The sequence below is a fragment of the Drosophila kikkawai genome, chromosome 3R (genome assembly GCF_030179895.1).
Source record: "Drosophila kikkawai strain 14028-0561.14 chromosome 3R, DkikHiC1v2, whole genome shotgun sequence".
In the NCBI taxonomy this organism is placed as follows: Eukaryota; Metazoa; Arthropoda; class Insecta; order Diptera; family Drosophilidae; genus Drosophila; species Drosophila kikkawai.
In genome coordinates this window covers 9,407,830-9,434,329 of record NC_091731.1, presented here as the reverse complement: position 1 = coordinate 9,434,329, position 26,500 = coordinate 9,407,830, and the positions used below count along the sequence as shown (strand labels likewise).

Below are 26,500 nucleotides of genomic sequence, written 5' to 3'. Positions count from 1 at the left end.
ACTCTTTCCGTCATTCCCCATTTCCTTTGCGCCTGTGTGTGTTGGTGCGCACGAAACCGGAAATGAAAGTTCTGGCAATTGAATTATGGATATGAAATTGCGCTTGACTCTCGCCGTTCTTGTTCGACAGAGACGCTAGTTTTAGTCGCTCGCCCACCTTTGGATTGTTTTGTCCCTTGGTTTGTTTTGCACTTATTTGGCCTTGTAGGCTGTGACAGAGTTGGCATATTCAAACTTAAATTTTAAGCCCATCAAAAAACCACTTTTTTTCGGATTCTCATAAATTTAGCATAACATTTCGAGTGGCCGCTGGCCATGAGAATATCATCGGTACGTCTACCAAGCGCGAGTGGTAGAAGTTCGTTCGCATTTTCTATGCTAGGAGTCAAAAGACGCTCGGGAGTGCTCAGTTTCGGACACAGCAAGATCCAGGTGAGTTGTGTTCAATAATCAATAACTTTGGCCAGACGATTCAAGGGCACTTTTAAATCTTGGGAGAATGGAATAATTTATAATTATAAATAAGCTGAGCTCTAATAGTAACTGAAAAGGAATCGTATTTCGCATACAGAACAAAAATATAGCACGCCCTTTCTTTTTGCAGTTCTGTTCATATTGCTAGCCTATGTAGGAACTTTTGCATAAGCCACGCTTAATGTAGTAGTTTCTGATTATTCCATTCCGGAGTAAGCAGAGAAGAACCACGACATAATATCTACGAAAAAAGGTAATGAAATAGAACCATTTGGCCAATAAATAAATAAACTAAAGTCGTGATGGGAGCCGTCATATTTTGACTTGCCAACATTCTTGATAGAATACAACGTTCAAAGACTAACCGGTTTTCACATCTTCAAGAAGCAGAAGTATGAGAAGTAGTGCACGTTCAGCTCGTTCACAATCGGTTAAGTAATTACAATGACAGTAGTCGGTTCCAATGAAAGGATCAACTTAAAGGAGAGCTAAATATAAAGCATTTATAGATTCTAGGAGTATCAAAACTTTTATTATAGAAATCCCACGGCAACAAAAACATACAAGTTTGCCAAATTTTATTTTGTTAAATAGTTACATTAAAAAGTATTCCAATTGATCTAAAGCAGATATCAAAATATTTGAATGGAATGTAGCGCAAACTTAATTTTGTATTATTTTGATGGTCGATTCTATTAAGGGTCCATTCTGGTTAGTTAGACCAAAAAATAGGCAATTTTCAGGAATTGTTTGTGGACAAAGGAAAACACATAGAAAGTTCAAACTTGTCACATATATTTATCATAGTTTAGAGATGGTTTAGCAAAAAGTTAAACATTTTTAGAGCATGTCCTGAAGCAGGACACATGCCCAAAAAAAGGAATAACGGCTAGATTTTGACTTGCATTGTCGCTCTCTTTTTGTCTATAGTTTATACTTAGACATCCTCTTATACTAAATTTAAATTAAGCCACAGATTTCTGAAAAGGTGGCAGCTCTGTTAAATGGCGCCATCTAGGGGTTTTCTACATTTTACATTTAAAACATTTTTGGTATTTTTTATAAAATCAAATAACTGAATTTCTAAATACATATAGCGGCGGATACAGGCCGTATTACAGGTTGTATTCTTTCGATAATCCTTAAGTGTTTTAAAACGTTGCTCTGTACGAGCTCTGTGGCCAAGCTGACTTGTATGGAACAACTGACTACAGTCCAGTTCCAGTTTTCAGTCATTCACTAGTATAGAAACTTATTCTAGGTATTTCCTTGACTGAATTACTGAAAATATTGCCAATATTTTCAGCCGAAACGACCCAAAAAAGTCATCCGCTTAATTTGCCACCATATTCCAGTCGCAAGACATTGATATACATACCTTTAGTTTTATCCTGCATAATCTTAAATTATTTTAAACTATGGAATGGACCTTTCATTTAGCATTGATATTTCTCTCTCTTAAACCACACTGGCTTCTCAGTCATTCAGTTGATATTTTCAGCGACCTCAGAGGTACTAAATGACTGAAAATATCGTAAAATCGGTATGTATGAGAACAACTGTTTTTAGTGGCCGTTATTTTCAGTAATTCAGTCGTCAAGGGAATTCCCTGATTATTAATAAACTGCTAAACAAAAAATGTTGGAGCCCCTTCTGTACCAATGCAAAAAAATCTGTACGTAATTTAAAAAATTATATTTAACATTCTTACCCAAAAACTTAAATTATCTCCCTTTGAACACGCGCAATGTGCTGCCGCACTAAAGCTGGCGGCTACAAAACTGCACCCGCCGTTTTCGAAATATATTTAATCGCTGTCGCCGGAGGAAATCTCCTGAGCCGGCTCCTCCTCATGGTTTTTGCTTCCTTCTTCTTCCGCCTCGCTATCAGAGTTCTCCATGGGATTGGTCTTCAGGCGAGCTATTAGCTCTTTGGCGGGATTAAAAATACCATTTGTCTGCTGCGAGCAGATGATGCAGCGCTGCGACTTTTTATACTGGGCCAGGGCGCACTTTTCACAGAAATAATGCTTGCATCTGTGAACAAAAGGGGATATTTTGTAAAAGTATTCCTAAAATATTGATGCCCAATTCTAAATTATTGTGTTCACTCACTTGGTCACCACGGGATTGACGAAGCTCTGCCGACAGATGTGGCATTTAAAGGGCAGAGATTCCTCGTCAGAGTGGATCTCATATTTGCCATCGTCGCCATCAGAGTCGGCATCACCCCGCCGCTCATTCTCATGATCCATCTCGAGCTGCCAGCCAGCTTTGTAATCGCTGCGATCGTGCAGGAACTTGCAGCTGTCGCCGAAGCCACAGTAGCCCGTTTCCTTGTAGTCCTTGCAGATATCCGGCTGATAATCCCACCTCACGGTGGCCCGCAGGTGAGCTGGAGCCCTAATCGGGCCGCTTCGCACCATGCCGGAACTGGCATTTCCCGCCGCCGTGTCCTGCTTCTTGTAGTACTGCGCGTAGTTGTTGATTCCGCGGTAAATCTTGTCGTCCGCCTTACCCTCCAGATCCTCGTTGATTTTCAAGGCGCGCGCATGGATGGCCTGGGCGTCGCGATCCAGTTCTGTGTCCATTTCGTTGATGGACGTGGCGCCCTGATCCTGCGGGCCACTGGGCAAGGCCTCGCGCTTCGACTTGTAAGCCACTCCGAGTTTGTCGTCCTCGGCGGCAGATGACGACGAGTCTCCGTCGGGTGCTCCCGCCAGACGCTTCGCTTTGTTCAATGTCTTGGTGCTCTGGAAGTTGGGATTGGTCCGTTTTCTTCGGTTCTCCGCCCGTGCCATTGCGGTCGACTTGCCTTGGGCCTCCTCATCACTGCTCTTTGCTGCAAATGTCTGGGATTTAGTTTCTTTATTTTTTGGCGGTAGATTGCCATGCTCACCCGAGTCGTTACTGCTGCTACTTTCCTTTTTGCGGCGCATGGCGGCACCTTTGTTGATGTTTCGCTTCTTGAAGCCGAAAGCCGACGTGCTGGCCGCTTCTTCCGACATGGTGCGGCTTTTGAAAATCGCTATTTGTTGTTATTTTTCCTTGAAAACATAAACGTTCCGCAATTTAGCAAGTATTTTGGCAGTGCTTCTTCTTCGTCGACCACTCCGATAACGATAATTAATACCGCGTCGGCAGCAGAAACGTACTATTTAATACTTTTCAAATTTCAAAATATACCATTTGCAAATTAATTTTTTAAGTTTTTTTTTTGTTTCTATTAATTGTATTGTAAATAAAAATATAAGTATGAAGCGTTAAATTAATGCATTTTTTAAATTTTAATTTAGTTTATTTCAACTATATTTAAATACCAAATTATTTCAGATAGCTTTTGATAGTTTGGTATTTTTCTTTGGCGCTCTACTTCTGGTCACACTATTGATTATCGCTTATTTTTGGAACCACACGTAGTTTTTATATATTTTTTTGGCACGATAAAATTATTTGACGAATTCCGTTTTCACAGGAAAACATGACGCTTGAACTGGTTTCCACTGCCAAGAGCTTCGAGGGAGAGCAGCGCGTGTATCGCCACCGTTCCAGCACCTTGGACTGCGAAATGACCTTTGGCGTCTTCCTGCCGCCGGCAGCTCTCGAGGAGAAGAGTCCGTGCCCGGTGCTATTCTTCCTCAGCGGCTTGACCTGCAGCCACGAAAACTTCATCCAGAAGAGCGGCTTCCAGCAGCACGCCGCACGGCACAACCTGATCGTCGTGAATCCAGACACCTCGCCGCGCGGCGTGGACATAGCTGGCCAGGATGATAGCTACGATTTTGGCAGCGGAGCGGGATTCTATGTGGATGCCAAGCAGGAGCCGTGGTCCAAGCACTACAAGATGTACAGCTATGTCACCCAGGAGCTGGTAGATGTGGTGAACGCCAATTTCCCCGTGGTACCAGGACGTCGAGGTATCTTTGGGCACAGCATGGGCGGCCATGGCGCGTTGATTTGTGCCTTGAAGAACCCCGGCTTGTACCAATCAGTGTCGGCGTTTGCCCCAATCGCCAATCCCACTGAATGCCCGTGGGGACAGAAGGCATTCGCCGGCTACATTGGATCGAATCCCGATGACTGGGCCCAGTGGGACGCCACTCTACTGGTGTCGCACTACGAGAGCACGCCGCAGGAGCTCTTCATCGACCAGGGTGCGTCGGACAACTTCCTTCAGGCGAAGCAACTACTGCCGGAGAATCTCCTGACCGCCGCCGACGGAAACGAACACATCCAGACCATCTACAAGCAGCGCGCGGGCTATGACCACAGCTACTTCTTCATCGCCACCTTCATTGCCGAGCACATCTCCTACCACGCCAAACTGCTGACCGCCACATGAGTCCGTTAGGAGATTTGTGCCTCTGTTGCTTGTAATTTTGAATCGCTTTGTACTTTTGCTAAGCCCCCAAATTCGGAAATAAATCAAAAGTACAGTACGGTACAGTGTCAATCGCCGCATAGTTTGTCGAAATCGAGGGAAATGTATATTGCACACATGGATCAATATTTCAAAAATTCATTCATCAATTGTATCATATTCGAGACTCCCAATACCAAATCGCAAGCCAATGTAAATTTTCTCGCAAAATGTAAAGTAAAATATGTTTTTAAAACGAAACATTCTTGTAATTATCTCATTATCGGGCTACATATGTAAATACTTCCCTGTTAGATGGTTCCTGCTAAGGTAAGGGGGTTAAGGTCAATTCGGTGCAAAAAGGCCAACTTTTCTAAAAAACGGCGAAAGTTAGCTTAATGCATTAAATACCATATTAAAACACAACATTTAAACAATTTTTCTTTAATTTTTTGTTTTATAAATATTTACAGGTCTTCCAGTAATAGGAAATCTCCGGAGTCCCCTATAAATAAAAGCTGGTTTTCGGTGTTTATCCTAACTGTCCACAGAATCATCCGATATCAAAAACTATAATGCATTAATTAAAGGATAAGTGTCCCGAGGTACTCTCGTGGCGTTTTTATTAAAAATTTTTTATTTCCGGTTTTTTATCAAATTTACTAGTCAAAACTAAGATTTTTGACTAAAAAATGTTACATAAAAAGTATAATAACATATAAAATTAAAAAAGGTCTACGTGAATACCTCTGGAATTATTTAAAGAAGTTCAAAATTTCAAACCGATTGGTCCAGTAGATTTTAGTTGTCGATTTTCCGATTTTCAAAATGTCATTTTAGAGGGGAGCGCTTGAAACTTTACGATACTCTTACATCATCAAACGACCTCTGTTCCACTCTGCATATCTTCCTCAATTTTGCTATGATCGATGTAAAGCTTGGACACAATATTCTTTAGGTATAGTACTGTTATTCAATACCGTAGCATACTATTCGCACAGCACTGTGTCCTTCGAGCGTAATGAGTTTTCGGGGTAAAAGCTCTTATCGTAGTAAAAGCTCTCCGGCTACTGGTCCACGGCATGCTGGGAACTTTCCGCAACCTCGCCGACTGTCCTGGCATCCTGCGCTCGGTTCATTCATCAGTAGAACAAACGCCGTCAGATGGGACAGATGTGTTAGAGGCACAAAGGGAACCCAACGGTGGCGACATCCTCGAAACGTTTGGCGCCATATTTTCTGGGACCAATCGGAGCCGTTCACTCCGTATTTACGTGACTGTGCGTGTGTGCGTGAGCGATTTAGTCCTGTTTGTTTGTGTAATTTCGCGCGCTTTTGTGTCGCCCTCCATCCGGAGTCCGGACATCTCAGCCCAACGGGTCGGAAAACCGGGCTCAACAAAAAGGATTTGAAAGGCGTGAGATTTGCGGCCAACTGCTGGACGGCTGCCAGTGGATTGAAATCTTAATTAACCATTTAATGGCAGTTGGCAGACAACAAAGGCCTATGGTAAGCGGTCGGCCATATGGCCAGTATAAATCAATTAAAGAGCTCCTCCGGATCTCTTAGCTGAATGTCAGCCATCCTCCAGGTGAGGTGTCGGGACTTATTTTCCTTATTTTATGAGCAGCGGGACGGGATGTTTTATGGGCGCCGTTTTACTGCATGCTGGCATTTTACACTTCCATCAGCACTCCATTTTTCACAGTTCAGAGTCAAGTTCACGCTCCGTATCGCCTCACATTCCAATCACCATCCATCAACTTGGCCGATACGGGACCCGGACTTTAAAGTTTAAACCCATTCAAAGTATTTAAGCCTTGTTTTCACAGGCCATCATTTGCATATTATGATTTAGCTATTGAATTTTACGGTTTTATTGTGAAATGGGACTTTGGAAAGTGCTTTGGGTGTCTTCTTGGAATTGTTATTCTCCTCATTATAAATGGTCTTTTATTACTCTTTCAAAAATTCCTCATTCTTAGGTCGGTATTTTTTGTGAAAGAAAAACTTTCTGCTTCTGTTTGGTTTCTCATTACCGAAGCTTCATTTAAATTTATGAAAATTATGATAGAGGGGGGAAAAAAACCACCCTGAACTGGATCTCACAGAAGAGGTTGTTTTTTCCACAGTTTACAAACAATTTTTGTCCAATTGCGTTGTTAAAAATGTGTCATGCTATAAATTAGTAAGGTTAAGCTTCTATCTGATTCTACATTTATTTTTGAAATTAACTGCAAACGAGATTTTGATATTTAAAATAAACTGCCATTTTCACGAAATAATCTTTGCTAGCGTAATAAAACCCAAATGCTCATGCTCCTTAGCGAGCATTTGCATTAAAGAACGATATTTTACATTTGCCACGTCCATAAAAATATAAACTTAAGCAAAGTGCAGTTTTGTGCTGTCATAAAACAGCTTCTCATCCTCCATTATAAAACGTTTCTAGCTAAATCTTTTATTAGCCTCTCTTCCATCCGACAAGCTGCTTTCTTTTAAAGTGGGAACACGTTGCGGTATATATTTCCATTAAAATATTGCTTCTTGGTGCTCAAGACTCTCGAATCGCTTTCTATTTTTATATTGTTGTACGGAAAGCCCCGTGCAAAAGCCTTCTTCTGAGACACTGAAGACGTCCTTGCATTTAGAAAAGAGCTGCTGCCAAGCAAGTGAAGCCAAGACTTATGTCTTAAGCCGTTTTGATGGGCGTTTGTGGCCCACACATGTGCAATTAATAAAAACATCTTGCACGGAAAGTTTTCCCCAGTCTAATTACAGGTGAGTCTGTTCGACCAACTTCCCAAATCCCCTGTGGATCAACATATTGAGCACTGAAGTGGCCAAATGCAAAAGGTAAATGTAAATAGAGGTGTGCGTCTTTGCAGTAAAGGGGGGCAAACAGATTTGTTACCTGGAGGAGAAATTCCAATAAAGAAAGCAGAAAATCAATAAAATCCAATATAAAAAAAGTGAGAGACGACGAAGAACGTTGTCATCAACGCTGCCCTGCCATTTATTTGCGAAACTAATTTAAGTTCAGAGAAATACTGTTCATTCGAAGAGTAATATCCGTTTATTTGTCAAACTCTGGCGAACTTTCTTCATCCAAAGCCTTTGAAGTTCCAATGAAATACAATGAAGGCCAAGAAACCTCTGAGAAACGGTGGTACCTCAAAGTATATTGAATTCAGTTTACCAATTTATAAGTGAAGCTGACTTGAAAGTCACAGCAACCTTTTATTCAATAAAAATGGTGTCGACCCACTAAAAATAAAACCCATTTAAAAACAAAGCATCCATTAGCACATCAATTAACTTGTTGTACATATAGTACCTGGAACCGAACTCACACACACAGTACGTGCTGAGATGGGGTGGACCATAGTCACATATTTATATGGTATATTTTGGAACAAACTTTTACGACTATGGTAATAAAATATACAGTTTTATATTTTATGTTCTTATTAGTGGTTATTACACTATTTGTGAACACCGTTAAGAGCTTACATATTACTAAGCGTCAGTTTCTATAGTCATTGTTAAAGTTCCTGATAGTAATCTGACCGAAACAGATGAACACCAGATAAATCAGTAGTCTATTCTTCTGTAATTTAAATCGAGAAAGACTCAAAACTTTCTGTAAAACACTAAACTGTGAAATGGTAAAAAATTAAAGAAAAAAAACTGTTCATAAGAGAAATAATCTGTTCGCGACACCTAAACAGTAAGTAAGCATTAATATAATAATATTTTTTTAGTTTGAACTTTTGTTTTTCCACCTTAAAAATGCGAAAATTACATCAAGGATAAGTTATTCAAGTTAAATTGTTCGAATATTTCAGTTTTTTTTTCATTCATAATATAACAAAATGTTGTAAAAAGTAAAGAAAGTCCACCCTCAGTAAACACACACTCAGAGCAAATAAGTGTGCGTGTGAGTACTTTAAAAGTTCGGTGAATTGGGAGGCAGGAGGAAGAAGGAGATAGAATCGGTTTTCCATTCGCATCCGACGATGGTGTGAGGGTTTCTGACCTGACTGACAATTAGGCCAATCATGAGGAATCACTTGCCATGACAAACGCCCGCGCCACGTGTATACACACATACATTCCTACTTATGTACGTACAAATTGATGTATTGTTTTTGGGCGCCGAGTGCCCCATCAGGAGTCACCAGGGAGCTCCTCTGACAATACCGGACGAGAAGAAGGATCCATGGACGACAGGCACTCGGTGCAGGGCACGCAAATTCAACGGAGAATGTGCGCCATCCAAATAATTTAGACAATGGCACTCGTGCGCACACGCCATGCCCAGGAAACAGGATGTGGCGTACACAGCACACAGCACACACACCCACAAACACATACGGAGACCGTCAAAACATATACAAACACACCCAAAGACAGACAAAGGCTGACAAAACAGAGGCGACAATTTTAGTGCTATTTTCGGTCATCACTTGGCTTTAGAGGAGGTCAGAACAGGGAACGGAACCTATTGGGACATGGCATAGAAGCTATCTATCCTCCTGCTCATCGTGCTCCTCCTGTTCCCCAAACTCCTATTATTTCCCATTTCCCGCTCGTGTGTATCTGCTGCCCAGCATATGTTGTCACTTAGGCTGCGGTCTCCTTGCTTCTAGCTTCTGTCCCAGCAGCTGCAGCTACACTGGGGGAAAAGTTAAAGTAAAATTGAAATTAATTTATATATTTGTATAATCTACAACTTTATTGTTTATTTAATATAAATATGCAAATGTACCTTTAAATTTATTTGTAATTAAGAAACATCAAGACCATCTCTGTGTTATTTACGTTATGTTTTGTTCTGTACTACCTTTCTTTTAGTGTAATAAAACATAGAGAAATACAGAGCACACTAACAGCAGAGCAAAAAAAGTCCTTTTATTATTCGTTTGCCACCTTTCTTGAAAGCTGATGGCGTATCCATCTTTTGGGGCGCAAGAAGAGGAATCGCTCTTTCAAGGCGTAATTGAGTTTGCTCGCAGGACGTGCATAAAATGTTCAAAACTGATCCAGTGAAAACTTTTGCTCATAAACGAATTTTACGCTCCCGAAAAGAATATGCAAAAATATGAGTATTTTAATTGGAATAACTTCACGGCTACAACATATTGTGGTGCGTGGGAGTCGATAAATTGCATTAGACCAGGGAAATTGCCCAACAAAAAAGTTAGACAGACAAAAGTTTGTTTCTCGATTGGCAGGAGGCTAGTTGCTCAGCCCTAAATGGATGGTTTCTAAGTGAGTGATGCGATCTGGTACACAGATTAGCCAACGCAGGACTCGGACGACTGCCGGCCCAACTTTCCCAGCTATTTAGCCAGACAACAAAAACTTGCTCTGATTGATGACGCTTTATGGGAGAAGTTGGCCATGGAAGTGGCAGTGTGTATCTGCCGATGGCGTTTCAGTAAATTAATTTACATTTTGTGGAACTAATAGAGGAGCACTTTTATCTCATTTAATTATCAGTCGTTGGAATTAAACGTAATTGCATGACAAATACTGAAATGACGGTGATATTGCTCGTTTGAGTCCGAGTGGCGAAAGCTGAACTCATTATTACAGTTTCCGTAATTACTATTTGCCCATTTGATTATTTACAAATGAAAGCAGATTTTATTAATTGCACATATTATAATTAACTATACTCTCTTTTTTGCCACCTCAACAATTTGTTTTCCACTTTGTTTGCCAATTTTTTTACTCAAAAACTTATTGCCAACAACTTACTGAACAACAGTTTAACTATCAGATGGTACTTTTTTTATTCGCACTTAGTCTTAACAGCTTTCTCTAGGTTTTAATTAAGTTAGAAAAACACTTTGCATCCGCAACAAAGTAAAACCAATTTACACTAAGCTCAGATTTTCACGGAAAGTTCATCGCTGGCAAGTTATACTGTGCCCGTTTGCTATGGTAAATAGCGGAGCTCATTTGGCCCAAACCGCCCTCTTGACCTGGTCCCCAAGCGCCTTAAATGGAGCAGACTAACTAGAGAAATGCATCAAGCATAACCGCACGACCTCCACCTTTAACCCCCTGTCACACGGCAGGAGGCAATGCAATTTCCAAATTGCTTTCTCTGAACTGGGAAACAATTCCTGCCGTGTGTGTGTGTGTTTAAATGTGTGTAAATTGGCCTGGCTCCCTACTATCCCACATCCTCATCGACATCCATACGCCCGTTCACGTTTTGCTGCTAAAGCTCCTTACACTAATTACACAAATTGAACTCAATTTATTGTTGCCATGGGAGTAAAACTCGATGGCTGCTCCTGCTGTTGCCTGAGGTGACACGCTCCAAGTGGCAGCAATTTGGTTAATATTAAATAAGTACATGCATATTAATTATATGCATAATTACACGACCAGACGCGGGCTGCCCTCCTATTTGGGTGTTGGCTGTAATTAAAACGAGCTGACATTGCGTATACGTAACGTGACTAGCAGCTAAGCTGGCGTGTTCCCAGAAGTGCATACTGTTGAAGTAAAAAGAAATAAAGGTTCATTAAAAATAAAAATAGTTTATTTAAAATTAAAAAGAAACACAAAAAGTGTGGTTTAAATAGCATTAAGTCAAGTAAATTAATTGTTTAAACATATTACGTATACGCAACGTTGTACAGTAATTGTCAGAAAGTATTTAAAATGGAAGATTATTTGAAAACCTAAAGATTTTGCGCTTGGATTGGATTTATTTTTTAGAAAACCAGAACACGTCTTAAGACCTATTTCCGCACGTTTCCTCTGTGCCTGTGGGTGAGATTTCTGATTTCTGCTCCATACACAAGTTGATTATGCTTCTGACAGAGTCATTAACAATTTGCTGGTCTGGATTTACTCTGATTTTATTTGCATCTCCTTCATTTTTCCCTCTTAGCTATTTTTCCGGAAGCGGGAGCGGCAACAGCAGAAGCAGCAGCCGGAACTGTAGCACAACCAAAAGCCGATCAGCAGACCATTCTGCTTTGAGTGTTTTATGGGCCCTGAGTGACAGCAACAGCCCCAACAACCAACTACCACTGGCAGCAGCAACATCAACACTAGCTTGGGGGCAAGCAGGAAGTATCAACACAAGCCGGGGAAACAAAGCAATCTATAAAGATGGCCGGCGGGGGCAGGACAGCCGGCAAATACGGTTATTCGGACAACAATTATTACAGTAGTGAGTACATAAAGATAATGCGGACACTGATGGGGAATTATATTGTACAACTTTCAGTTTCAGTAAATATATAGAAATAGAATAAAAGCGTTTATTGAAACCAACTAAATATTACTTAATAATTTGTAGTCTTTATTTCATTTAACTTTTAATTCTTTAAACAAATATTTTAAATAGGATTACGATTTTTTTAGTTATTTATTTATTGTTCTTTTTGCAATCCTTAACTAAAGTTTTGAAGCCTTTTATTAAAATTGTTTAATTCTTTTTAGAAACGGTTCTTTGATTACCATTTAATATGTCCACTAATACCTCCACTTTCCTCTGATGATTTGTCGCGACCCGAAAGACATGTCCTCGACTCATGGCAGGAATACTAGCATATCGTTTTTTATTGAGCTTAAATTTTTTATTTGTATCTTAAAATGTTGACCTTTATATTACAAGTTGAATTATATTTTGAAGGAAAATGATTTTTTTTATCTTAATGCAAAAAGATTTGAATACCGGTAAACTCCAAGCCAAAAACTTGACTATTGAAAACGTGTTGTTAATATTTGTTTATAAATAAATGATTACATTCATTCGCACGGAAGAGCACACTTTAGCTAAGCTCGAAATGGAAAAAAAATGATATTTATTGAGATTATTACTGGTTCATGAATAAATGACAAGCCTCATTGTTATTTCATCCCTAACCACTGTACACATCCTTCCAGATTTTTTGGTTTGAGTTATTGGGTGGCTGTTAGGGTGGGCCATTGTCCGCTCTGTCGCCCATTTGGCGGGCTTAGGTTGCCATCGCCCCTGCCTCCCGCAAGGCTGGCGTCGTCCTGCCGTCCTTGCTTTGGGTGGAGAGTGGGATGCTGGATACTGGATGCTGAATGTTCGGGATGTTGATAAAGTCCTGCCGCATGCCTCACCGTAATCAGTGTTGAAAAGCGTGTTTTTATTCGTGTCTTGATTACGTATGTATGTTCCGCGCATTCTTGCTCCGCCTGTCTGGGTTTTTATTACATTTATTTCATTATTCCCGCGTTTCTTGTACACGAGGCAGTTGCCTTGAGAATGTGTGCACGTGTGTTTCTACATTATTTGTTTATGCGTATGTCAGCTGGGGATTTGTGTGCGATTCCTGGTTCGGTCCTTTGGTACTCATCATATCATTCACCTGGGAAAGCATTATATATTTTAGTCGCTCGAAGTAATAAAGTTTGCCTTGATTTTCACTCCCGTGAATGATTTTAGGTGAGGAACTGGCTGAAGCAGATAAGCGAAGGACTTCTTGCTGTGTTTGCATAAAGTTTTTGTTTTCCTCTGTCCCAAAAAGTCCGTTAAGTGAGTTCGAACGCCTTTAAAAAAGAAGCCCGCCCGCTGGCCAGATTTTCTCGCTATTTCCCTGGATAGGCATTTGTACTTTTGAATATTTTTTACTTATATTTATTATAGCAACAAATTGTGCATAATATGAATTTATTGGTCATCAAAACAATCTTGAAATAAGCTGGTTATGGTTATTTAATAACCTGAACCTAAAAATAACCGCTTTGTTAGGAACAATTTAGATGCTTAACTTGTTAAAATCGACTTTCTTTTACTTGGCTATCCTTTAACATCAATAAAATTTCCTCAAAGATAGTTCCCTGGGAACGGTTTTATTCTTTAAAGGTGTACCTGCATTTCACGGAAATAATCAAGTTGGATAAGTAAGTTAAATTCGAATTTTCTCAACTGTGGGATACACTTTTAAAATTCAGATTCAGATTTTTAAGGTTTATGTTTCATATTTAATTCGTGTATATTTTAATAGAGACCTGAATATTAATATAAAATGCTCATTTTGCCCATTCGGGAAATTCCTTGGTGCCCGGATAGATAATCTTGGTCCAGATTGTTCCGGTGAATAGCAGACAACAGAAGGCCCAAAAGGTTGGTAAAATTCCAGCTATCGCCATATACTTCGTCTTGAGTCCCGAAAAGCCGGCTATGATTGCATTGGGTGGAGTGCTCACTGGCAGATGGAAGGCCAAACTGCAGGCCAAAGATGCTGGGAAAGTCAGTGACAAGGGGTGCACTTTGATGGCCAAGGCCTAAAATATGAGGATGGGGAATATTACTAGCCAAATTCTATTACAGCACATAGAGTATTATAGTACATTAAGAAATTGTTTATGATCATAATTAGTATAATTAGAAAGGCAAAAAATATACATAAATATCAAAATTACAAGAAAATAGCTTAGAAGAGCTATCCGTATCGCAATTTGACACAAATAGGCGCCTTACCATTTCCGAAAAGATCGGAATTAAAATGTTGCACATGGCCACGTTGGAAGTAAAGGCTGTGCAGATTAGGGCTATAATGATGCACATGCCCACCACCAATACGGAGTGCATTTTGGAGGCGAAAGACAGCGAGTCTCCAAGCAATTTGGCCATTCCGCTTACCTGGCTGCCCTCGGCCAAGGCAAATCCTCCACCTGCAAAGAAAATGTGACATCATTAAAGAAGGCAGGGGCGATAAATATGTAATAAACTCCGATTTATCTGAACAATTTTCAGAGGCCGTAAAAAATGTATTTATAAATATGTTTTGAATATTTATTGCCGCTCCAAAATGCAGGTCAAATTCAGACTCTGGATGAATTTCAGGATTGTTAGTGCTCCGGGAGCTAATATGTGGCTCTATAATTTTCGGTCAGCAAATAATAGACCAAGAAAGAACTCTTACCCAGTAGAAAGCAAAGACCGAACGGCGTATTCTTTAGGCAATAGACCCAAGAAAGACAAGCATCCAACGTCTGGCCGGGAAAGGGGGCCTTCCCGCAGCAGTACTTGAAGAAGGTGTACTGAGTAGGCAGGGCAAAGAGCAGGATGACTGCAAAAAATACCGGCGGTCCACTCATAATTTTTCTGGAAATTAATGAAGAAAGGAAATCAAATTCGCAAGCACCTCCAAGTTGCTGAGAAAAGCTCACTGTGCATTCAGGAAGTCAGCCCAGCCCTTAACAAAGCCCGGTTTTCGCGTAAAAAGCAAGATAACCATCAATATAAAGACCACTGCCACCTGGATCTCGTGACAGGTCATGGGTCCCAGCGCGGCCTTGCTCTCCTTGATCACATTCTTGACGACTTCCTTTCCCTCGGCGCCCTTCTTGATCTCCGCTCCCACCTTGCTCTTCGGCCGGAAGAGACCCATATGGGTGATTTGAAGCGAAAAGTAGGTGAGCAAGATGAGTGCGATGACCACAAAGGGCATGCAGTATGCCATAAATATGGGGAAGTCTAATGTCTCAACAGAATTCGGGAACCGCCTGTGGGGCCCTGTGAATTAGCATAACAATAGACACTCGCAGTCAAATCTTACGAGTCATAAAGTCCCTTGAAGGTAAGGTTTGTCCCGGTTCCTATCAGGGTGCCACAACCGCCGATCGAAGAGGCGTAAGCGATTCCAAGATAAAAGGACATTGCGATGGTCGATGGGTGCGGAACACTGTAAACATTGAAATGGGATTGGATATAAAAGATTATATCTTGTATCTGTATCAATTGGATACTTACCTACCTTCCTCCATCGGCTCTTCTTCCTGAGTCTTGTAGATGGCAAACACATTTTGCTAAAAAAAAGGAAAATAAATAGAATTAGAAGTATCACGATTATAGGAATTCCCTTATGAATCAAGTAAAACTGTCTTACTGTTTCCATTTCAAGAAGCACCGCCTTGACTATGGGACACATCATGGCCGTGGTTGCCGAATTAGAGATCCACAGTGATATAAAGCAAGTCACCATGACCAAGCCAAAGTGCAGACTGAGGAAGGGATCTTAGGTTTTGCCTGTAAGCCAAATAAAAAACTGAGTCTTACCGCCTTGGACTGCATCCGACTATCAGAATAGCCACCAATGCGATTCTCTGATTAAGCCTGCTGTATTCGATGGCCAGTGCGATCAGCAAGCCACCAAGAAACATAACCACAGTGTCACTGAAGTAAAAGCGGCAAACGGTCTCCGAGGGCTTTAAAGAATGGTAACAAGAATTTTAGAAAGTTTAAAAATGTATATAAACCAGGGTAAAAGGCAAAGCCTAAACATATATTGGTATTTTTGGAACATAGTTCTTGGCAACATAATTCTTAGTAACATAGTTAGCCATATGTCTTTATATACATACCAAAATACCAAATAATGGCAGGAAAACCACCGGTAACATAGCCGTCACATAAAGTGGAATAACCTCGGTTATCCAGTAAAACGCCATAATAATCACAAGGTACATGCATTTATAAGCCTGCAAGTGAGGAGGTGGTACACCCTAAAGGGCTGAGTTCAGGGAATATTAGTTCTTACCGGGTTGTTGTTAAGGTAGGCAAATATCAGTAAGGGCAATAAAAGAAGAGGTATGAGAATGGTCGCCTTACCCCTCCAATGGAAACCACAACAGCGCTTCATCGCCTGCCCTCCTCCAATTTTGGTATCGCTGCAAGAGGAATTCTAATAATCTAATTTGATACTTACTCATCTTAATGATCTTACTCTGCCATTTTTTTTTTATTTTCTTTAAATGTCTGATGTGATTGTATGAATCAAGCCTATTTACGCATAGCTCACTTATCAGAAAGGAAGTACATTTGCCATATTGTTCCTTTCTTCCTTCTTTTTTGGTTAGTTCTAAATAGTATTATTCTTACATGTTATTAACTAAGCTAAAAATTTATTTTGACGCCTCTCGTGTCGTCTTTCAGTTTTCAAATACAACAAATGTATATAGTGAACTCAAATCTCACTGCACAGGAAAAGGAACATTAATGGCAAGGGAGGAGATTTATGGTTGTACTCATCTACTTCTTAGGCTAAAGACACTAACATCTAAGATACTGTTGTTCTCAAAGAGCACACTGATAATTTAAGAAGGTTGATACACACAGAAATAAATATATTTTTATTACATTTATATTAGTGGTACAACTCTTAAGGTTCTACCAATTTTTATTATATGATTCCGAGTATCTTGAGGTTTACCATAACTTGCTCACAACATACATATAGCTCTATATTAGCTCTTTCATTAGTGCTAAGATTGGTGTTGGGTAATTATTCATTTTTAAGATAATGGCAAAATTTAAGTGATTCGAACGGGACATGAAACGGGAGTGATTTTTGAGGTCAATCAATTTAATCGTCAATTTCTGCAAATCCAAAAGGAATATTTTAATGCAACTAAACGTGATGCCTCTTAAATTGTTATGGCAATTTATTTTTGAATCTTTGCATTCTCGGAGAGATGATAAAAAGAATTCAAAGCATATTGCCTCTGTTTAAGAAGGGAATACTCTTTTTTAATATTTTTTAATATGTGCAGTTAAGTCTTTTGTTATATTTGAGCAATATAAATTGATTCTTATGAATCGATGATTGAATTGCAAAACTGTCATTTTGTTTTTATAAATTTATTGAGTTGAGGTATCCAAAATAGAATTTTGCGGTCATCCAACTACTTCCTTAAACGCATTTATGTATGAAGGAGGTTTTACAAAAGTCAGAGGGGGCCTCAATTTTCACCACGAATTTCTGAGCAAATTGGTAAATAACGTAACAACTTAATTTTAGAGCTATAAATTGAATCCAGCACGGGTGTCGTTTTTATCATCAGCCCATGACGGGTATTCAGAGAGGCCCTTGAAGACAAGTTTTCCATATGTGTTGGCATTAAATATGACCATAAAATATCCAATTATGCTGGGCACTATACCGGACAGGGCCTGCGAGAAACATTCCAGTTAAATCGAGTTGACGGGTTATCCTGAAACGCTCTACTCACCAGATATTTGGTCTTGATGTTAGCATATTGACAAACCATTGCATTTGGCGGTGTGCTCACGGGCAGAAAGTAACACATACTGATGCTCACCGTAGTGGGCAGAGTGAGGACGAGGGGATGGATTTTTATGACGACAGCCTGTGGGCAGGACGGAAACATTACTTATTGCAAGCAACCAGAAACTAGTTAGCAAATATGTAGTGAACTATAAAATCAGTCAATCAGTGAAGTTAAAAAACGACAAATACTCCGATAAATATAAATATGCACATATTTCTCACCATCTCACATAAGACCGGTATCATAATATTGGCAACAACCACGTTCGAATTGACAGCGGAGACCAACATGCCCATCAAAACCATTATCATCTGTACCGCATACGCTGGCATTGAGCTAAACACTTTCAAGGAGTCGGCTACCATACGATTCACCCCAGAAGTCTGGCTAGCCTCAGCCAAGGCGAATCCTCCGCCTGAAAGAAAGAGCAGTTCCAAGATCGTTTCGGCGGTGTTAGGAGTGGCCAAATGCATACCCAATAGAAAGACGAGACCCCACGGTATATTTTCGTGCACGAATCGCCAAGAGAGCAGTGAATCTAGCTGTTGGCCTGGAAAGGGTGCTGCAAGAAGAGAGTTAGAAAACTGCAGACTTGCTTGAGGAATTGAAGCGCTTACCTTTGCCACAACAGTACTTAAAGAAGACATATTGAGTGGGTAAAGCAAAAAGAACCAGAATAATTAGGATCACTGGTGCGGAGCCTTTCACTTGCCTAATGTAAAATACAATTAGTTATTCATTTATTCATGTGAGATATTTGTCGTCAAAATGAAAGCATATTAAGAAATATCCTAGACTACAACGACATCAGGCTTTCGTTACATTCGTTACAGTCACGTTTTATCAAAGAGTTATCTATCATAGAGACGGCGAGTAATCACCCATAAAGACGACTAGGATCAGTGCAAAATGGCGGCAAGTAGGCGAGTGCCCGACAAGAAAATACACCGAGAGAATAGGAGCGGAAAGACGAACAAAGACGAGTAGACGCCAACGCGACACGCAAAGAATGTTAAGTTTGAGATTTTAACGATAGAAATTCTTAGTTTGAGCCATTAACAAAGAAGGTCGCAGAGCCTCAGATCCTTGAGACGAAAAAGGCTTAACGTACGAAACTGGAATACATACTATAAGCCGTGCGACCAGATTATATTTTTGAGAACGCAAAATATTATCATAATTGGATGTCATAGTTCTCTTTGTAAACATATTTTGTATAAATATAAAATACATTAACATACAAATGCCTATAGCTTGCAAATAACTGGTGACCGTTTTTTTTCTTGTGCTCTCGTTGCGAGCACAACCAAAGGAGTTCATACTCTCTCGCTCTCGCTCTGAGCAAGAGAGTTTTGCTGTCTTCATTTCTGTTTTCTGTTGAGCGCTTTTCGTTGACCTCTTTATAATTCGGTCGTTTAATGAGCAGTGCGTAAAGAGCGGAACGAGAAACGCTCGCACAAAGGGAGTCAGCAAAAAAGACTGATTGACCGAAAAACTCAGTGCAAACGGTCTTCACATTTTCTTTCGTTGTTGTTGCAATTAATATATTTCGTCTGCAAAACGAATTATTGTGAATGTATACCAATACATATGCAAAGAAATAATACAATATGATCGCAATTGAACGTTTAACGATTTGCTTACCTATGCGTGTGAATGTATACCAATACATACGCAAAAGACTTTTTTCTTCACTGAACACGACAAAACGGTCTTGGAACAAAACAGAATAGAAAAAAATGGTTTCGCTCTGAGCTCTAGCGAGCTCATTCAAGAACCCATGAAACGGTTGCTCTCTGAGTCTTTTCGTAAAGAGTCAGAGAGAGACACTTATTTGTAGACAACGAGAAACGGTCGACAGTTATTTGCAAGCTCTATTTGAAATACCATATACTTGTTCAAAACTATCTTACACATTTAAGCTAAAAAATATTCCCAAATTCATTCACGACTTACTTTGCGTTGACTAGCGTATCCCAGCCATCAAAGAACCCGGGTCTGCGGGTAAAGAGAAGAATGATCATCAAAATGAATATAAGGGCTACCTGGATCTCGTGGCAGGACATGGGGCCCAATTCTTTATAACGCTGTCGCATGACCTCTTCCACCAATTTCTTGTTCTCATTGGCTTTCTTTACGGCCTGTCCCGTTTTGCTATTGGGTCGAAACAAACCCATGTGGGTGATCAGAAAGCTAAAGTAGACGCATACAGCATTCAAGATGCAGACAATGGGCAGACAGTACATCATAAAGTTGGTGAATGTGATCTCTTCGTCGGCATTGGGAAAGCGCCTGTGGAAACATTAAATGAATCGTTCAATTTTGAATACAAAAATATATTACAAATGTTTCTTGTACACCTATGTTACTAAAAGTTCAAGGACTAATGTAAATAATTTCGTGGAAGTAATAATAACTTCTTACATAAAACATACTTGGAAATTAAGAATAAAAACATATATTATTAAGATGCATAACGACATACAATTTTGTTCTTCTAGAATTATTGGGTTTGGCTCAAATCTAGATCCAACAGCCTATTAACTGTTGAAAATCTAGGGGGCCAGCAGCAGAAGTCCCTGCTTAAATATTGATTTCAAAATATATGGGAGTTAAGCATCTTATTATTATTATATATACTAGTTGGACTTTTAGGACTCTGCTCTAGACAATTTCCTTACTGATTGTAAATGCCCCTAAACACCAGGTTTGTGCCAGTGCCAATCAGAGTTCCAGTTCCCCCAATTCCCGCGCAATAAGCTACAGCTATATAGAAGACCATCGCCAGCATGTTTAGATGTGGAGGCCTAGAGAAGATCAAAGGCAACTGAATTTGTTAACTGCGTGATAATTCTTTCTACTCACTCGTCCTCCCCCGTGGGTTCTTCTTCTTGTGTCATATAAACCGGAAATACATTATTCTGCAAGGCAAAATCAGGAGTAGAATACAAGTATTCGAGATCGATGAGCTTACAACTTCCATTTCGTTTATTACGGCCTTGACTATGGGACACATCATAGCCGTTCCAGCTGAGTTCGAAATCCACATGCTAACGAAAACCGTGACTATCAAAATTCCCGCCAGCAAGCTGAAATGCATCACGATTATAGAAACAAAAGAAGTAGTCTATAGGAACTATCTGGGCTTATACATATTCCTAGTACTTACCGCCTCGGACTTCCGCCGACAATCCGTATAACTCGAAGGGCGATGCGAGTATGGAGATTAGAGTACTCTATAGCCAGGGCCACAATCAGACCGCCCAGGAACATGACCACTGTGTCGGAGAAGTACTTGGCACAAACCACATCTGCCGACTGGTAACAATTATGATTAATGGCAACCAATGAGGTACATTTAAATTAAATCGATTTGTAGCAATGCAATCTCCGAAGAATGAAATTGCGAAGGCATTCGGACACACTTACGACAAGGCCGGTCAAGGGGAGGAATGCAACCGGCAGCAATGCGGTAACGTAGATGGGAATGGCCTCGGTGATCCACAGCAGGGCCATGGTGACGATCATGTAAAAGCACTTGTACTCCTACGCAGCATATGGTTAGTCACATTAGGTGGTTCTTTCTCTGTCCTGTACTCACTTTTTTGTTTTGCTGAATTCCCAAGATAAAGATTGGAGATGTTAATATCGGTATGATAACGGAAAGCTTTCCCCGCCAGTGGTACTTGCAACAGTTCCGAGCGGCAAACCTCCTTGGTCTAGGAAAAGGCAAGACGAATTATTAATGCAGATCTGAAGGGGGTTCGAGGGTTTTGGAACTAACGGTTTGGGATCTTCCATGTTGTCTGCACTGAAGGAGTTGGCTTGTCTTTAATGTAAAATTGAAAAACTGGTTAACATAAATAAAAATGTTTGAATTTAGGCGCAGCAGTCACTATGTGAGTATATCTTGGTATCCCAGCAATCACCCGTCCTTCCCAGAAAACTAGATTTAAATCTGATATCTTTGATGTCGCTTAATTGATAATTTCCTGAGCCATCAAGGCCCACAATCATGGGAGGTCAAACTGAAATTTGAGAAAACGGCACTCAGAGAAACTTAACGATATTTGTAATTTATTATACATATATTTTGTTTTATTCCTTTTTTATTTCATTATTTCTTTCCGCTTTATTATCATATCCTAACAGGAGGATATTTATTTTAAAAGTTACCTTCACACAGACATATATCTAACATTTAGATTTATTGACCAGACTTGTGCTCCTCTTTCTTTGTGCACCATAAAAGTAAAAAAAAAGAAAAAAACATCCTTGTCGGAGAAAGCGAGGAGTCCTGCTCCAATCTGGCTTAAATTAAATTCCTCAATGTTGGCCAAATCCTTGTGGCCACAAAACATTTCGAAAGATGTCAGACACAGGACAACGCACACTCCCGCACACTTTTGGCAGCGGATATTACATAACGATGTCTGAGTGTGGGACCATTGTTCCCTCTTTGGTGCTCTTTTCGGGTTCGGCTATTCACATAATCTGTCAAATGACTTTATTGACTGTATTTTCGGTAGAGAAGAAAACAATAAATGAAATTTAATACATATCTGCGAGCGGGACATGTGTCCTTGGCTGCCATCCCGAAAATGGTTGGGCTCATCCGTTCGTGAACCTTAATAATTTACGCTCAGTTTGGCTTCGGTCTATGCCCATGGGCTAGCAGTTTCCATTTCGAGTTTCAATTTGTAACACAGGCGTTCGTTTCTTGCATTCGTTTTGCATATTTCACGCTTTCATAATTTACGTTTTGACAGCCAGAACTTTGTCAGGCATCCTGGGATAGGCATCTCTATAAATTATTATTTCATGGGCCGCCCTTCCGACCACAAATTTCACATCCGCTCGGCCATTCGGCCACAAGTAATGGCAAAGTTTTATTGCGCTTTTGATGTTTTAAGCAATTTGTGATCATGAAGGAAAATATATGATTTACATTATGTATATACAAAAAAAGACAAACAATTTCCCAAGAAGCTCAGGCAACAAAACTTTGACCGCACTTGAATATCATTGAAAACTTTCTCACTCTACACAGAAAATAAAAATGGGATACATTTTTCAAATTTAATACAAAGTAGGCATCTTTTCGGGCTAGACTCAAATTTACTTCATTTAAGTTCAAACACTACATTAAAAACCAAAACTCTTGATTTCATCTCGAATTGGCTTAACATGCAAATTTAAACATCTTTTATTTATTCATCAGTAGACCGATCTTAAATTAGTAATACTAAACATTACAAAACGGCCGCTTGTCAATTAGGCGATTCAAACACTTACGTCGGAATAGCGAATATTTATTTATTTAATATTAAGAAATAGCAAATATCTGCCATTATAAATCTATATCTTTACCTCTGATATGCTCCGACTCACATCCGGTGGCCAGAGGCAAGGATAGGTGTCTTAAGATAATGTTTTTATTAAAAGTTTTTTAAATGGCTTGCTTAACTAAATGCACATTTTCTTGATTGTTTCGGTAACCTTTTTTAACTGTGTACTAATGTTAACTCTGTTCAAAGGTCTGTTATGGCATATCCTAGTCCTTTTGATTTTTCTTTCACACTTTTCGAAGGGCTTAAAGTTTGCACTTTTCCGAATTAAAGTCATTTAACTTCGTTTACTCCCAGGAAGTATTCATTTGTATACCCATAACAAGGGGATTGTACATTTTAGTAGTTAGCAGAATGCAACGTAAAACTATTAAAGTATTTATATTAATAAAGCATTAACAACAGAGTCGATCTGTCCATTTTCATTTTTCTCTTTGTTGTTTTTAAACCACTTCGGGATTTCGTAATTGATAATAGTTAAGAATTTTTTTGTTTTTGTTAAGTTAGTTAAGAATTTATTGTTTTTTAAAAGGAAAAATATGGAAAGTTGATATGTATTTTCCATTTCCAGAAGTTGAAAAGCCTGTTATATGGTTGTAGAATATCAGAAAGTTACTATAATTCTCACCAATTAATTACAAATATTATTCTTTAAACTGACTATAAATCAAACTTATTGATTATTTAATGATTAATAATAAAAATAAATAATTAGAAAAAATAATAATAATTATAATAACAAATAACCCTTAAAAATATATATAATGACCCTTCATTTAAGGACCAAAAAGTGTTAATTTGAATAAGATGTTTTGCACTTTGTTTCCTGCATTCGTTTCGAGTTTAATGGCCTGCACAGCGGGTGGAAACCAATCGAAATGATTGCCTATTTATCTGGGCCCAGTGACCATGAACCATGAAGAACACTCATCGCCTCGATGCCGGCAATCAAACACATTAACCGCACAAACACACTAAACATTAAATACTAATACATTATATGTACATATATTTGATATAGAAAGGCAGATTTATGGCGAAACATCGCTTGGGCCAGAGCCCATTTGGCTTTGAGCCCTTGTAATGCGAACCTTCTAATTAACAAATCTGCGGCGGCGGCGTCGCTTTGGCTGCCTGTAAACAAGATTTTAATTCGTTTGATGTGTGTCGGGCGCTGAATGTCGAGGGAATGCTCCATCGATTATGTGTTAAATTACCCATACAGCAAACATCTGGCCCAAATGGGCCCGAACAATGAGAGCCTATTTGCCCAGAGTCGGGAGAGTGGAAATGGCTTTGGTTACGCCAAATTGAATTTCTGCCGACCACGATTTGTATAAATGTTTTAAATTAGTGCAAAGCTCATTTAGAAATAATTACATTCGTTTTTACATGCTTTTTCACTTAATGCACTGCCAGAATGTATCCTTTCAATACATAAAAAGGTTAAATGCAATATTCCAGTGGAATTATAATTTGTTAATTCGTTACTTATATTTTGTACTTTAAATTATATCAAGTTCTTTTTTGTTTAAATATATTTTGTTACATTGATTAAAACTTTTAATTTAAAAGTGAATGTTGTACGAAAAATGTTCTACCATAAACAACAATTTGTTTAAATTCCAGACTCGTAAAATAATAAATTGTAAAATTACTATATTCTATTGAGTAGTTTTATGTTTAGGTAAATGTTGTTTTTATTAATTTATCACTCCTTAACATAATGACATATGGCTGACCCTATGAATTATTTAAATGTAAACCCAAAATCAAAGTTAAATGAATTCTTGTTAAATTAATTTACTGTATTACGTTTTTTATGCTTATTGATATATGTGTATAGGTTATTTATTTATTTAATTTAGCCTATAACCCCTTGACATATTGACAAATGGTGAACCCTTTAGATTATTTAAATGTAAACCCCATATATGTTTGTTTGTTTATTTGTGTTTTCGCATAAATTTCATTTCGGTGATAATTGCATTAATAATAATATTTGCAGGGAGATCATAAAATATTGAAACAGCTGGTGTTGTACAAAAGCGAATTGCAAATCCAATTTTCATTTTATTTTTGTTTTTTGCGTATGTATGTCTTTTATGTCTTTTTCTTCACCCGCTGCGTGGCGTGGGTTGTCATCCAGATTGCTTCTGGCATATGGCCATCGTTTATTTTTACAACAATGCATTTGTCATGGTCCAGCTTCATTTTGGTTTGTTTCTTTTTATGCCTTTGTATTGTTTGAATATGCATGGAGTCCTGAAAAACCAAAATGTTGATTGGCAACAGCAGGGAGCCCGCAAGCTACAACTTTCCCAGGCAACCCACTCACAACACACATTTCCCACCTGGCAAGAATAATTGCCTGTAATTTGTCACGTCGGCCTCTAAATCTTCTCTTTGCTTGTTTTTCTGCCGCTCCTTGCAGGTCACTCGTACAAGAGCATCAACGACGAGATTATACTGGTCAGCATCATCATGGGGATTACCATACTGGTGCTCATTACCATCGCCCTGTGCTACATTGCGTATGAGAAATGCCAGAAGAAGCGGGAGTATTACATCAACGCCTAAGGGGTTTCCGGACGTACCCGTTCCTTCCGTTATTTCGCGTTCTTTGTTTCCCTTCTGCAGTGGTGGCACACTGCAAGGCTAAATGTCAACACGGTCTGCGACAATGTTGACGTTGACGATTTAGTTGGCCAACAAAAATAGCCCGGAATGGCTGCATCCGCCCCATACAACCCATACACCCCACACACATCCGGCGAGCACACAAAGGCACGTACACAAATCGGAAGGCAGCAGCGACATTGGTGCTGTTTAAACGATTCTCCATTTCTGTTGGCTCACCCACAGCGGCAGCTGCAGCTTCTCAAGTGACAGCGGAAGCATGGCTTTATCGCCGGGCCGCTGTGCACAGTGGACGCCTCGCGCCACTTGACATTTGACCAGCCAATTAGGCGTGCGCCATTTTGTAATTTTTGGTACTTGTTATCGCAAATAGTCTGCCAAGGAATGGCTTTAAATGCAAACAGCATGGGCTGGGCTTCTCTCCTTAAACTCGTTTCACTATCTGGCCAGCAGAGTACCCAGGGGAAAGAAATTCTTTGGACCTCCCTACATAAATTCCAGATTTTATGCCACACCAAGGCGTTTCAATTTAAAATGCAATTCAGTCGAGTTCCACCATGCAGCGCAACCTTTTGTTTGTCAAAGCCAGCGAGGGAAAA

At 39.5% G+C, this 26,500-nt stretch overlaps 5 protein-coding genes and 1 long non-coding RNA gene across 9 annotated transcripts; 2 read left to right on the top strand and 4 right to left on the bottom strand.

Moving 5' to 3' along the window:
• Nucleotides 1-216: 216 nt before the first annotated feature.
• LOC108073373 (S-formylglutathione hydrolase) lies at nucleotides 217-5,094 on the top strand. Of its 2 annotated transcripts, none has more exons than XM_017164942.2 (2): nucleotides 217-432; nucleotides 3,949-5,094. In XM_017164942.2, the coding sequence occupies exons 1-2, from the start codon at nucleotides 316-318 to the stop codon at nucleotides 4,813-4,815; spliced, it is 984 nt and encodes a 327-aa protein (XP_017020431.1). In that variant the 5' UTR covers nucleotides 217-315; the 3' UTR covers nucleotides 4,816-5,094. The 2 variants fall into 2 exon arrangements, with proteins under 2 accessions (XP_017020431.1, XP_017020441.1); XM_017164952.2 differs by lacking the exon at nucleotides 217-432 and adding an exon at nucleotides 3,823-3,889.
• mdlc (RING finger protein mdlc) lies at nucleotides 2,155-3,589 on the bottom strand. The gene is made up of 3 exons (XM_017164929.2): nucleotides 3,373-3,589; nucleotides 2,589-3,315; nucleotides 2,155-2,510 (listed from the first exon to the last, which is right to left on the bottom strand). Exons 1-3 carry the CDS (start codon nucleotides 3,479-3,481, stop codon nucleotides 2,282-2,284), a joined length of 1,065 nt encoding a protein of 354 aa, XP_017020418.1. The 5' UTR covers nucleotides 3,482-3,589; the 3' UTR covers nucleotides 2,155-2,281.
• Nucleotides 5,095-6,006: 912 nt separating the features above from the next.
• LOC108073438 (uncharacterized) lies at nucleotides 6,007-26,125 on the top strand. The gene is made up of 3 exons (XM_017165062.3): nucleotides 6,007-6,342; nucleotides 11,750-12,034; nucleotides 25,696-26,125. The coding sequence occupies exons 2-3, from the start codon at nucleotides 11,974-11,976 to the stop codon at nucleotides 25,839-25,841; spliced, it is 207 nt and encodes a 68-aa protein (XP_017020551.1). The 5' UTR covers nucleotides 6,007-6,342; nucleotides 11,750-11,973; the 3' UTR covers nucleotides 25,842-26,125.
• LOC108073428 (protein I'm not dead yet 2) lies at nucleotides 13,566-16,735 on the bottom strand. 3 transcript variants are annotated; one of them, XM_041777587.2, is made up of 12 exons: nucleotides 16,569-16,735; nucleotides 16,383-16,512; nucleotides 16,207-16,323; nucleotides 15,902-16,050; nucleotides 15,732-15,846; nucleotides 15,596-15,651; nucleotides 15,402-15,527; nucleotides 15,013-15,348; nucleotides 14,766-14,947; nucleotides 14,483-14,514; nucleotides 13,849-14,124; nucleotides 13,566-13,708 (listed from the first exon to the last, which is right to left on the bottom strand). In XM_041777587.2, exons 1-11 carry the CDS (start codon nucleotides 16,574-16,576, stop codon nucleotides 13,870-13,872), a joined length of 1,506 nt encoding a protein of 501 aa, XP_041633521.1. In that variant the 5' UTR covers nucleotides 16,577-16,735; the 3' UTR covers nucleotides 13,566-13,708; nucleotides 13,849-13,869. The 3 variants fall into 3 exon arrangements, with proteins under 3 accessions (XP_041633521.1, XP_017020539.1, XP_070142831.1); XM_017165050.3 differs by having other exon boundaries at nucleotides 13,574-13,708; nucleotides 14,321-14,514; nucleotides 16,569-16,728; XM_070286730.1 differs by lacking the exon at nucleotides 13,566-13,708 and adding an exon at nucleotides 13,766-13,777 and having other exon boundaries at nucleotides 14,321-14,514; nucleotides 16,569-16,728.
• On the bottom strand, nucleotides 17,637-21,853 carry LOC108073417 (protein I'm not dead yet 2-like). The gene is made up of 13 exons (XM_017165039.3): nucleotides 21,698-21,853; nucleotides 21,515-21,632; nucleotides 21,343-21,459; nucleotides 21,083-21,231; nucleotides 20,888-21,002; nucleotides 20,779-20,834; nucleotides 20,595-20,720; nucleotides 19,870-20,205; nucleotides 18,531-18,625; nucleotides 18,389-18,475; nucleotides 18,135-18,328; nucleotides 17,854-17,991; nucleotides 17,637-17,794 (listed from the first exon to the last, which is right to left on the bottom strand). Exons 1-13 carry the CDS (start codon nucleotides 21,712-21,714, stop codon nucleotides 17,645-17,647), a joined length of 1,698 nt encoding a protein of 565 aa, XP_017020528.1. The 5' UTR covers nucleotides 21,715-21,853; the 3' UTR covers nucleotides 17,637-17,644.
• Nucleotides 22,096-22,977, bottom strand: LOC138928977 (uncharacterized). The gene is made up of 3 exons (XR_011445387.1): nucleotides 22,862-22,977; nucleotides 22,472-22,702; nucleotides 22,096-22,418 (listed from the first exon to the last, which is right to left on the bottom strand). It is a non-coding gene; the product is annotated as an uncharacterized lncRNA (long non-coding RNA).
• Nucleotides 26,126-26,500: the final 375 nt, after the last annotated feature.

Bases quoted from the DNA above. Each gene is read 5' to 3' on its own strand.
- LOC108073373 (XM_017164942.2), top strand. From the start codon at position 316: ATGAGAATATCATCGGTACGTCTACCAAGCGCGAGTGGTAGAAGTTCG. The intron at 433-3,948 runs GTGAGTTGTGTT...CCGTTTTCACAG, and splicing joins TCGGACACAGCAAGATCCAG to GAAAACATGACGCTTGAACT.
- mdlc (XM_017164929.2), bottom strand. From the start codon at position 3,481: ATGTCGGAAGAAGCGGCCAGCACGTCGGCTTTCGGCTTCAAGAAGCGA. The intron at 3,316-3,372 runs GTGAGCATGGCA...AGACATTTGCAG, and splicing joins TAGCAGCAGTAACGACTCGG to CAAAGAGCAGTGATGAGGAG. The intron at 2,511-2,588 runs GTGAGTGAACAC...TTTTGTTCACAG, and splicing joins GTCAATCCCGTGGTGACCAA to ATGCAAGCATTATTTCTGTG.
- LOC108073438 (XM_017165062.3), top strand. From the start codon at position 11,974: ATGGCCGGCGGGGGCAGGACAGCCGGCAAATACGGTTATTCGGACAAC. The intron at 12,035-25,695 runs GTGAGTACATAA...CGCTCCTTGCAG, and splicing joins GGACAACAATTATTACAGTA to GTCACTCGTACAAGAGCATC.
- LOC108073428 (XM_017165050.3), bottom strand. The intron at 16,324-16,382 runs GTAAGAACTAAT...CCTCACTTGCAG, and splicing joins CCTACCTTAACAACAACCCG to GCTTATAAATGCATGTACCT. The intron at 14,948-15,012 runs GTGAGCTTTTCT...ATTAATTTCCAG, and splicing joins GCTGACTTCCTGAATGCACA to AAAAATTATGAGTGGACCGC.
- LOC108073417 (XM_017165039.3), bottom strand. The intron at 20,206-20,594 runs GTAAGGAAATTG...ATGTTTCCACAG, and splicing joins TTTAGGGGCATTTACAATCA to GCGCTTTCCCAATGCCGACG. The intron at 18,476-18,530 runs GTAAGCGCTTCA...CTCTTCTTGCAG, and splicing joins TAAGTACTGTTGTGGCAAAG to CACCCTTTCCAGGCCAACAG.